At 42.5% G+C, this 12,018-nt stretch overlaps 1 protein-coding gene across 1 annotated transcript in view; it reads left to right on the forward strand.

The window, feature by feature from the left end:
- The first annotated feature begins 2,898 nt into the window (after positions 1-2,898).
- PTPN9 (protein tyrosine phosphatase non-receptor type 9) overlaps positions 2,899-12,018 on the forward strand; it is a 163,767-nt gene continuing 154,647 nt past the window's right edge. The window contains exon 1 of the mRNA XM_007948939.2: positions 2,899-3,000. Within this exon, the coding sequence (XP_007947130.1) occupies positions 2,938-3,000 (63 nt within the window). The 5' untranslated portion in view covers positions 2,899-2,937. The remainder of the gene's footprint in view (positions 3,001-12,018) is intronic.

A 12,018-nucleotide genomic window follows, 5' to 3' on the forward strand; every position in this document is an offset into this window, starting at 1 on the left:
CTGGGTGCTAGTTATAGGAGTGTGTTCAGTCCATGAAGATTCATCAAGATGTATATACTTAATATATTTGCACTTTTCTGTATGTGTATTTTACTTCAAGTAAAACACAAAAAGAAACAAAAAAAAAAAAAACAACCTTAAAATGTACAAAAGACTATACAGGGATTAATCTCCTTACTTCATCCAGTTCCCCCTTGGGAGGCAACTACTGTTACTTTTCTGCTGTATAAATAAGTTTATGAATATATATATTTTCTTTATACACATGCCAGCATATTATGCACACTGTTCTAAGTCTTGCTTTTTTTTCACTTCTGTGATATAGGTCAAGGATCATTCCATACCCCTGCATATGGAAGACACCACTGTTTTCTTGCTCACTGTTGCAACCCCAATGCATAGCCCAATGCCTAACATAAGTATACTTATTAAATAGACTGTCTTCTAGAGGAATATCTGTTTGCAATACTAAAACTGTAACTTCTGCATGGAGTGATGAACTTAACCAGAGTCAGTTTCATTGGTGCAAAGGACAAACTACCATCCAGGCACCAGGGGTTTCTTCTCTGATTCACAGTTCCGTTAGAACCCAGGGCAGCCTGAAGTTGCTATTGCTTTGATGTAGAAAAGAGGTTAAGTCAAGAGTTGCTTTTAAAGTATTAGAATAAGCATCGGAACCAAGAATACTCTCATTTGTCTAAAGGCCCCTCCCTTGGGTCTCTCTCATTAGGGTCCAGATTTGAGATGGCAGTGCAGGGTGGCTTCACAGCCCTTGGGACTAGCTGTGGCACAGGCTTGGCTCACTGGATCCTTTTTAGAATACTTACCTTTGTCATGTTGTTGTTAGATGCCATCGTGTAGGTTTCTACTCATAGCAATCCTATGTACAAGAGAATGAAACACTGACCGGGTCCTGCACCATCCTCTTTACTGTCGCTATGCTTGAGCCCATTTTTGCCACCACTGTGTCAGTCCATCTCATTGTAGGTCTTCCCTTTTTTTGCTCAACTTTACCAAGCGTGATATCCTTCTTCAGGTACTGATCCCTCCTGATAACATGAATCAAAGTACATGAAAGTACAAATCTGGCCATTCTTGCTTCTAAGGAGCATTCTGGCTGTACTTCTTCCAAGACATTTTGTTCATTCTTCTAGTAGTCCATGCTACATTCAATATTCTTTGCCAACACCACAACTCAAATGCATTAGTTCTTCTGTGGTCTTCTTATTCAGTGTCCAGCTCTCAAATGCATATGAGGCTATTGAAAATATCATGGCTTGGGTCAGGCACACCTTATGTTGTTGTTGTTGTTATGTGCCCTCGAGTCAAACCCGACTCATAGCGACCCCTCCTTGGGTTTCCGAGGCAGTATCACTACAGAAGTAGGATTGCCCAACCTTCCTTCCAAGGAGTGGCTGGTGGGTTTGAACCGCCAGTCGTCTGGTTAGCAGGCAAGTGTCTTAGCCACTATGCTACCAGAGCTCCTGCCACACCTTATATAGTCTTCAAAGTGACATTCTTTTGGCATGGAATGATCCAAAAACATCCCAGACTCAACTTTGTCCTGTGTCCCCACAACCGGTCCCAAGACTACCCTATGTCTTGAACCCTGTAAAACCCCCGAGTTCTTCGCTGTACTTGCTCCAGTGAAAATCAAAGCCTTTCAAATGTTGCGTGATTCCCGAATGAGGTTCAAAATCGGATGTTATTTTTGTGAGAGACTAAAATTAGCTAGACTGATAATGGATCATAGAATACACCTGGTAAGGAGAGAGTGATGGGGCAAGCCCCTGATGAGCTGCTTCTGTTCTTTCCACCTGAGTATCCTGGACTTCGCAGATAGTAACCTTTCCAGAGGCTTTCAGTCTGAACAGGCATGGAAATACTTGAGGATAATGTCCTCTCACAGGTAAGCGGTAGCCGCAAATCAGCCCTACTGAGGTGCCGGTCACACAATTTTCAGACTCGAATGTACAGTATTTTCTTCCTCCTCCATGGAGTTAGCTTAACGTTTTATAAAATTAACACTCCTTTTTTCCTTCCTGCAATCTTCCTCCTCCATGGAGCTTAGCTTAACCTTTTATAAAATCCACACTCCTTTCCTCCCTCCTGCAATCGAGTTTCCTTCTGTCCAGCCCCACAGGCCCTCCCCCGCCCTCGTTTCAAACCGCCCCCTCCCCATCTCCGGCTCCCCGCGGGACCCTCTTTGTCTCCCCCTGCTGGACAGCGTCTTCGCTCCGTCCGGCCCTCCTCGCCTCTTGTTTGTGAATGAGACTCTCAGTTTCTCAATGGAGCCGCGGAGGGCTCCGGCGGCCGCACGGCGGCCGCAGCGTTGGCTGTAAGCCGGAAGGGGGGCGCATTTTCCTGGTTCTCTCCCTCCTTCCCTCCCTCTCTCCGCTGCCGCTTTTGAGGAACGAGGCGGAGAGGCAGCTGTGCAGGTCGCCAGGGCCCGCATCCCCGAGAACGCCCCGACCGGGTGGCCTGGAAGCGCCGTCACATCTGCGGTTGCTCGCGGAGGAAGCCGGGCACCGCCGAGGCCAGGAGCCTTCGGAAAATTTCCGCCCCAGCTCCTTCGCTCTGGGCTTTAAAACTTCTTTTTATATTTCCTTTTTAAATCCCGATTGACTATTAGCGCCTCTCCTGTACTTTTTTTTTTTTTTTTTTCCGGGAGAGGAGGTGGAGTGTGAGGAATAGAGCAAAGAAAATAAAAAAGGATTTCCGCCCAGAAAGAAGCGACAGTTCAGAGAGATTTTTTTTTTTTTTTCTCTCACGAAAACAGGAGCGGCGTTTGCAGCCCGCCGCGGGCGCTGGGCCCGTCGGCCGGACCATGCGCGAGCCGGGCTCGGGTTGCTGAGCGCGGGACGCGGAAGCTGAGGCGATAGCCCGGGCTTCCCCGCGCTCCCGGGCGAGCTCTGTCCGCGGGGCGGCGGCGGCGGGATGGAGCCCGCGACCGCGCCCCGGCCCGACATGGCGCCGGAGCTGACCCCCGAGGAGGAGCAGGTAAGCGGGGCTGCGGCGGCCGCGGTGGGTGTGTCCGGGCCCCTGAGGCCTAGGCCGGCCTCTGCCTCCTGAGCCCTCGCTCTCGGTTGGCGGCGACTTGCGGCCCAGGCCCCGCAGCGTCCTCGCTCCAGCGCCGGGCCCGCGGGGTGGCCTCTCCCCCCTGCGACCGCGCCCAGTGTCGTCATTCCCCGAAAATGGGGGCGCCACTGGACCCTGCCCTTGCTCCTTGCCTTTGTCCCCGAGGCCCATGGGCCTTATATTGCCCCCCACTATCTCGGTGCTAATTAAAGTTCCTCGAACTAGAGGGTCTCCCTTTACCTCCGCCACCCCTCCACCCCCACATTTGCAGAACACCTAGTTGCCCCAGCCCTTCCACTCCACATAAATGTTTTGCTGCTTTCTGTGAGGGTTTGTGGTTTTTTAAGAGCAGGGAAAGCCCCGGTTTTGGGGGAGTGTGATAGGCAGTGGGTGCATAGGTGCCCTGGATTTTCAGATGAGCCCCTCAGGCTTTTCAGAGGGTTGTGGCAGGGCTGCCTTGGGCAGATTCTGGAAGAACCAGGCCTTCTCATGCTCCCAAAATCCCTGGCCTTGTAGCATCTCTATTCAGTCATCCCAGTCTGAGTGCATCCCCTCACCCCCACTTCCCTACCCCCATCTCTTCTGACTGCCTCCATCTTTCTGAAGCCTACATTGAGCTCCATTGTCCCTTAAAGCTTATGATCTTCAATCCCCAGTAGGAAGTGGCTTGCGGTATCAATTTGGGGGCTTGGGGAAGGGAAAACGCCAGGGCCCTTGTAACTTTCCCTCCCCCATAATCCAGCTGTGGAGACAGAGACCACTCCCTCTGAAGAAGATGGAAAAGTCGGCTACTGATACTGGGAACCTTAAAGCTTTTCGCTGTTATCTTCTTGGCACTGCCCATATCCAGTCTTAGCTGTGTTCAAATATAGCTATGGTCAGATTCCATGTTTATTTTTTTTTAAAGGCGAACATTTAAAGCTGTCCAGCCCTTGTTCCCAAGGACCACGTTTGCTAGCACAGTCTCTAGCGTACAGTCTAGTTTTACAAAGTAATGTTGTCTAATGGGTTTAAGACCTGATTTTTTTTTTTGGCGGGGGGAGCCCTTGACTTCTCATTTATGGAGATGGCATTTCTTATGTTTGGCCTCAGATCACAGTCTTGTCGTTTGATGACTCTAGATAAAATCAGCATGGGAAAAAAAAATGAATTCTGCTATGTATGAGAAGTGGTAACATCCTGGTAACTGCAGTTGAGAGTTAATGAAAAGCCAGTTAGGGCCTAATGCAAGCAGGTGGCCTAGGAGCCCATCCTGTCAGAATTAATGAAATACTTCAGTACTGAGGTGTGAATGTGCTAGGTAGATTTTAAAGGGGCAAATCTCTCATCTTTTTTTTCCTTAGGTTAATCAGGTTTGAAGTTTCTGTGTTTCTAACACTTACAGGTAGCAGTATCGTACTATGAGTGGCATTAGGTTGTGTATTAAAAAATTAAAACTAGGGAAAGTAAATATTAAAGTATTGATAATATGAACAATATTTTATTCTATATGTAGTTTATAAACGTACAAAAAAGCGTATATACATACAGGTGTGTTATTTAGTAAAAATCTTATCTTTACATTAGAATGAATGCAGGAGACATTGAACAGGGCTGGATAGAAATACTAAGATTTACATATTAAGGTAAAGAGGCTATATGTTGTAATTTTTTAAATCATACCTTTTGCTTTCTACAAAATACCAGCTTTTTGTATAGGCATTTCAAAACGTTGAAATAAACATGGAAGCAGCTTAGTTCTAATTATGGTAATGCCACATTCCCACCTTTAGGGTAATATCACATAAAGTGTATTCTTAATTATGAAGATTTCTTTAAACTCATCAATATGGTCATAATGGAAAATGGCACATTCGTTCCGTAACGTCCCATTGCTTAAACCAGTTGTGGAATTCATATGGAGTTGATTTTAAAACTATGGTAGAATCTTTGAAATATCTTCAGTGTTGGAAAATCCTTGTACTTTAAGAATCAATTTGATTTTGGGAAATAGCAAAAAAAAGAAAACTTCTTGGACTTAATGTTCTGATAGAGACTGGTGGAAACCCCCCCCCCCCCATCCACGACTGTGACCCTTGGACATCCTTCAAACCTGGAACTGAATCTACTCCCCAAGATCAACTTTCAGTCAAACAATAGGCAGGCCTATAAAATGAACAGTAACACCCATGAGGAACCGCTTCAGAACAGTCAACCCAAAAGGGTAGCATTTGCCCAAAAACAAAGTTCAGAAGGTAGGAGCAGGAAAGATGAGCGAATGGAAACAGGGAACCCTGGAAGTGGGAGGAGTTCTGTTATATTGAGGGGATTGCAATTAATGTCACGAAACAAAATGGGTATAGTTGTTGAATGAAAACTAATTTGCTCTGTAAACTTTCACCTATACCACAATAAAATGTTTTAAAAAAAAATCAGAATGTCATAGGTAAGGTAGGGATCAAACTGAGTTAACATAGTGTTCTGGTTACCTAGTGCTGCTCTGACAAAAAATATACCACAAATGGGATGGCCTTAACAAGAGTTTATTACAATGTGGAGGCTTTAAGTCCAAGTTCAAAGTGCCAGGCTCTAGGGGACTGGGTGAAAGCCCCTCAACCTTGGGGTCCAGCTCTGCCTCCTGCTTCCGGCCCACTGGAGCTAGAGGTGTTTCTTCACTCAGCTGCTGGCTGCTGAGGCCGAGAAGCCACAAGGTTGACAAGTAAAAAGGCACAGTCCCGATGTTACCAAACCACAGGGCAGGCCATTAACTTAAGTCCATTGTAAGTCCCAAGGTAAGCCGAGCATGGTGGGCTGCTGAGCAACGACACGACTACATGCAGGGTCCAAGTGTGCCAAGGCTAGAGACCATTTCCCAAGGCTTCTTCTTAAATACAGGAAGCAGACCACATACCCAAAGGCAGCTACTCAGCTGCTCACAGTAGATTGAACCATGGAGTTGATTACCAGTCTCATCATGGGGAATACTATATTCAGCTGCCCAGCCACTCAACCAGGCCTTGCCAAGTTGACACACAAACATAACCACCACACAGTTTCAGGCAAAGATGAAATGCAATTAAGCCATTTTTGGCATGTGTAAACTGCTTTATAGTCATTTCTAGGGACAGATCCCTCCTGAATGGTACTTCTTTTCACAAGTTATGCAAGTCAGAAATCCTTACCTCTTGTTGGAGAAGCTAGAGTCAAATTGCAAATCACCAATCTGATTGCATCTTCCCCTCAGCCTGCTTGCCCTCAAAATAAAAGCTAAATCCACTCCTATCGAGTCAATTGCAATTCATAGCGACCCTGTAGAACAGAGTAAAATTGTGCCATAGGGTTTCCAAGTCTGTAAATCTCTACACCTTCAAAATAAGCATTCATAAAATTTTCTTCACTGGCTTTCTATTTTGGGATCAGGTTGCAACTCTTTAATGTGACCTACAACTTCTAGGCCCTTACTGCAGCCTAGTGTGCTTTAGCTAATTCACACACTTCATCTCTCCTCCAGGCTTGCTAACCTTTTGGTCCAGCATTCTTGCCATGTTTCCTTCTGCTCTAGGGTCTTTGCACAAGCTGTTTCTCTGTTTGAAAATACCTCCCACTGTTAACTCCCTTTTCATCCTTTAGCTCTCAGCTTTTACTTCCTAGCGAGGCCTTCCTTGATTATCCTAACTAGGTTAGATCCCTCGCTAGTGATTGTGAGAACCATCTACCTGTCCTTCACAGCTCCACGAAGACTGAAGCTGTGTCCTAGTTAAAAGGACATTGCACATTGCCCAGCATAATGACTAGCACTTAATGGGCATTCTGGAAATAATTGAGGAATGAATGAAGATTAGTTCTGCATGTCATTTGTACAAAGGCTGCTCATCTCTCATAGTGTCTTAATTTTTAAGGACATTGCTCACTTTGGTATGTAGTTTGGTATATTTTTTAAGAGAGTAATCATTATTACTTCATAGCTTCATTTCCTGTCTATACATGTGTTGAACTGATACACTAAATCCTCATTTGTAACTTTGAAGTTTCTTGACTTTGTAGTTCTCAGTTCTCAATAATTACAGAGCCTGCTGTTGAGTTTCAAGAGAAAATATGCTCTGCCTTTAAGGAGCATAGGTAAGTAACAGTAACTTTTCTGAGCTCTTGCCTGCAGTCAGGCTCTGTTCATTTCATTTGCAGTTAATCCTCACAAGTTTGGAATTAGTACCCTCATTTTGCAAACAGGAAAACTCAGACTGTGAAAAAGAAATTGCCCACATTTCCACTTGTGTCTACATAATTCTGCCTCTACTGCTAATGGGCCTCTCTATTATATGATATCAGGAGTTCTTGTGGCTTAGTGCCTAAAGCATTTGGCTGCTAACCAGAAGGCTGGTGATTCAAACCTACCAGCTACACCTCAGAAGGAAGGTTGGGCAATCTACTTCCGTAGTGATACCTCCTTGGAAACCCAAGGAGGGGTCGCTGTGAGTTGGATCCAGCTCGACAGTGATGCACAACAACATCATATGACATTACTTCCCAGGAAGCAATTAGCCAATTTACTCAGATGCCTATGTGGGTGTATAATAGCTAATTTTGTGGGTTTTGGTATTGATATATATGTGTGCTTTTCCTGATGCTTCTTAAAGTCTGATTTAAAAGATACAGAAAAAAGAAAAGGATTGGAAGCTCTTTACTCAACTATGTGTTGCCAGCAGACACAAGTTGTACGATCTACGTAAGAAATTGTGATTAAATTATTTTAGAAAAAAGATGTGTTCTTTATGATAGATTTGGCAGTTCTCCATTTTGAGGTGTGGTCACAATCAATTTTATTTATTTATTTTTGTATCTTCTTTTTCTTTTACATAAGAGAAATAATTACTCCTGCAGCCAGATGAAAAAATGTTGTCTCCAAACTGTAACAACCAAGCCATTTTGGTGTCATTAATGCATTCCCTTTCTGATTATGTGCAAATATAAAAAGCTTTCTTTCTTTCTTTCTTTTTAATTTTTGTTGTGATTTGGGTGAAAGTTTACAGAGCAAATTCATTTTCCATATGGCAGTTCACATACACTTTATCTCATGACAATGACTTCAATTTCCCACAGTGCAGCAGCTCTCTTCCTACTTCCTCTCCATAGTTACCTCTTCCCTGTGTCTTTCCCTCCCATGTACTCCTGCCCCCCCTCAACTGTGTTAAAAGCATTTCCTAGTGGGTTGGCAAAGATGTAAATTTATAAATGTAAAGGGCAATTTTTACATATCAGTACTAACCTTAATTCTCATTATGTTATTAATTCTTTATTTTACTTTTCCAAAGCCTGTACTCAATTTGTAACTTGACCTGAAATTGGTAAATTTATTGAATTTGCTAAATTATAATTGATTTAACAACAGGGAAGAGTTAAGAGTATTTTATTCTACTGTTCCATGTCTGTGTAACCCAGAGAAAATTAGACAAGGTTCCTTTGGTAACATTTTTGTCTTTTTGGACATAAGTTGTGAAGAGAACCTTAAAGTGAAGGCCCTTACCTAGAAGTCTAAGGACATTTGAATTCAGTAATTTGAGTCTTATAGGGTCTTTGGCTGTATATGGATATCAGGTAGTAATTGATAACTGTTATTTATACTTTTATTTTAAATCAGAAAATGGTTTTAATAACTCATAAAGCTTCTCTGATACAGAGTAAAAGATGTAAAAAAAAAATTAATTCATTTCCTTAACTGTAACAGCCATTTACTAAAATTTATTTTTAAAACTTTTAAAAGAAATTCTTACATTAGAGTTAATGTTAGAGCTTATAGCATTGTTGTAAGGATTAGTAAACTAATGCATATAAAGCACTTAGTCCAGTGCTTACATAGTAACCTCTTAGTAAAGTTGTTGTTGTTGTTGTTATGTGCCATCGAGTCGGCCCCGACTCATAGCGACCCCTCCTTGGGTTTCCGAGGCAGTATCACTACGGAAGTAGGATTGCCCAACCTTCCTTCCGAGAAGTGGCTGGTGGGTTTGAACCGCCAGCCGTCTGGTTAGCAGGCAAGTGTCTTAGCCACTATGCTACCAGAGCTCATTAATGATACTCCTTTTAACTAATCTTAAGGAGAAAAAATACTTAACCCTAGAGGTAGTCAAGGAGCTCTGGTAGCGTACTGCCTAAGGCCCTTGACTGCTAACCGGAAGGCTGGTGGTTTAAACCCACCAGCCACTCGGAAGAAAGATTGGCGATCTACTTCCGTAGTGATCCTGCCTGGGAAACCCAAGGAGTGGTGGCTATTAGTCTCCTCCCACTGGAAACATGTAACAACAACAACAGAGGTAGTCACCTAGCATGGACTCATGAATGCTAGAAAATAGTTATTTTGTATCGCTGTAGGGTAGCTTTCAAAACCTATTATAATCCTATGCTGTGCTTTTTGTTATTTTAATAGCATCTTTTAAAACTAAAAACTTAACTGCCCTACAGTGGATTTTGGATATTTTTGGCACTTTTCCCAAAGGCAGGGGTTTTGTCCTGCTTCTTGTAGCCAAGAACTTCCCTTTCCCACAGCCTCACATGTTCTGTGCTAAATGTCATCTGTCTCCCCAGAAGTAACTATACGTCAAGGACCAAATGATTCATGATGTTAAATTGAGGTCTTCCAGAGAGGAAAAGGAGAGGAGAGAGGTGAAGAACTGTCAATGTTTTCATTATTGTCAATAACTAGGAAGTCAGTAAAATCCATTTGGATGTGAAATTTTAGCCTGTTAGTTTTGTGAATATTAAGAGACCAGATGGTTTTTTTGCAGGAATCTTTCTTTTTAAAAAAACAAAAAACAAAAAACTCACTGTTGTTGAGTTGATCCCGACTCATAGTGACCCCTTGGGTTTCTGACTACGGAAGTAGATTGTCCAACCTTCCTTCCAAGGAGTGGCTGGTGGGTTTGAACCACCAGCTTTCTGGTTAGCAGTCAGATGCCTTAGGCACTTAATTAATTGGAAAGGTAGCTAGATTCTCCTTTACAAAAGAGTAGAATTGTTTTAATTTGAAACTTTGTTGCTATTGAGTCTGTCCCAACTCATGGTGACCACATGTGCTTCAAATTAGGATTGTGCTCCCTACAGTTTCAGGAAAGGATTTTCAGAAGCAGATTGGCAGGCCTGTCTTCCAAGGTGCCTCTGGGTGGATTTGTACCACCAACTGTGACTAGTAGTCAAGTGCTTGATCATTTGCGCCACCCAACAATTCCTGACCTGCATTGTAAAAAGGTAAAAGTTAAACTCATTGTTGGTCGGTACTTTTGAGTCTCTTTTTCTGAATTGGGCCGTATTGTCTTGGAAAAGTTACAATAATTGGGTATTTCAACTTTGTTTTCTAAATATTAAACCCCATTTTATGTCTGAATGATTGATCCATTGCAGTGTTAGGATTTGAAGACATAGCCCCTAACTTTTTATTATTTGTTCAAATACTGAAACCTCTAGTGCAATTCAGTCATTTCATACTTTGTTTTAACATCCTGCCTTGATATCTCAGAGATTCAGAGGCATTTTTTTTTTTTCTAAATTAGTTGCTATAACATTTCCCCTGTAGATTCTTTACACAGTAGCTTCTTGGTGCCTCTCTTAGCCACTAGAATATTATTGTTGTTAGTTGCCACTGAGTAGATTCTGAGTCATGTTGACCCCATGTGTGCAGAGTAGAACTGTATTCCATAGAGTTGTCTAGGCTGTGACTTTTGAGAAACAGATTGCTAGGCTTTTTTTCTCAGGCATCTCTGGGTGGGTTTAACCACCAGCCTTTTTGACTAATAAACAAACACTTAACCATTTATACCTCCCAGATTCTCCCAGCCCCTGGAATAGTTACTATTTTCTATTCCTTTTCCTTTGGAATAGGGGAAGATGTTCATAGAACAGGTAGTTGAAGCTTTCATTCCGTACTGCTGGAGGGTGTGTGCCTGGTGAAATTAGCACTTTTCATACCTGATTTTAAAAAGGTTTTTTAAGAACCTAACAGAGATGGCTTTTAGATTGGGGGGGTCAAGGAGTTGAGGAGGAGGGCTAAAAGGCTCTGAAACCAATGGGGAACATTTATTAAGAACTGGTTATCTCTGAGGTTCAGACTGTAAAATAATGAGATCTAACAAGTAGATTAGAGGGGACATTTTCTTTAGTTTCTGCTTCTATGAAAAGCATTCCGTTCTTCTCTGGGAAAGTTAGTTTCTGTTACATGTACCAGTTTCCTCTAAATTCCAAACTCATCCAACACACACACACATACACACAGAGGTCTTACTTGTTTGTTTTTTTATCCTGTGCAGGTTGCACAGATCAAACTAAATTTATAGAATTATCCTGAAACCACAATTTATTCCCAGAATTGATAGGTAGGTTCTAAAGAGAGCTCTCTATGACTTCAGGGCTGAAGTATCTGGGGACATTAATCTGTTAATTATTTGTTCATTACTTGAACAACTGGCTAATTCATTGTTGAGATTGCCTAGTTTCTTTACCTTTGCATATGTTTTTATATACTTCATCTTACATGACCTATGTTTTGTTTTTTTAAAAACAGGCTTTTTTAGATTTTCTGTGGGGAAAAAAAAAGAGAGAGAGAGAAAGAAAAAACAGTGGTCCAGTAGATTTCAACTCATGATGACCCCATGTGAGTTAGGGTAGAATTGTGGTCCATAGTGTTTTCAGTGGCTGGTTTTCAGAAATAGATCAGCAGGCCTTTTTTTCCACTTCCCACTGAGTAGACCCAAACTGCCAACCTTTTGGTTAGCATCCAAGTGCATTAACCATTAGTACCATCCTGGGACTCCTTAGGTTCTTTACAATGACCATATATGTCTTCTATAATTAAAAACAATTAACATTTTATAAAAACTATACAATATGTTGTTGTTGTTGTTATGTGCCGTCGAGTCAGACCTGACTCATAGCGACCCCTCCTTGGGTTTCCGAGGCAGTATCACTACGGAAGTAGAT

This window comes from Orycteropus afer, unplaced genomic scaffold (assembly GCF_000298275.1).
Source record: "Orycteropus afer afer isolate SDZICR_OR568_19922 unplaced genomic scaffold, OryAfe1.0 scaffold00233, whole genome shotgun sequence".
NCBI lineage: Eukaryota > Metazoa > Chordata > Mammalia > Tubulidentata > Orycteropodidae > Orycteropus > Orycteropus afer.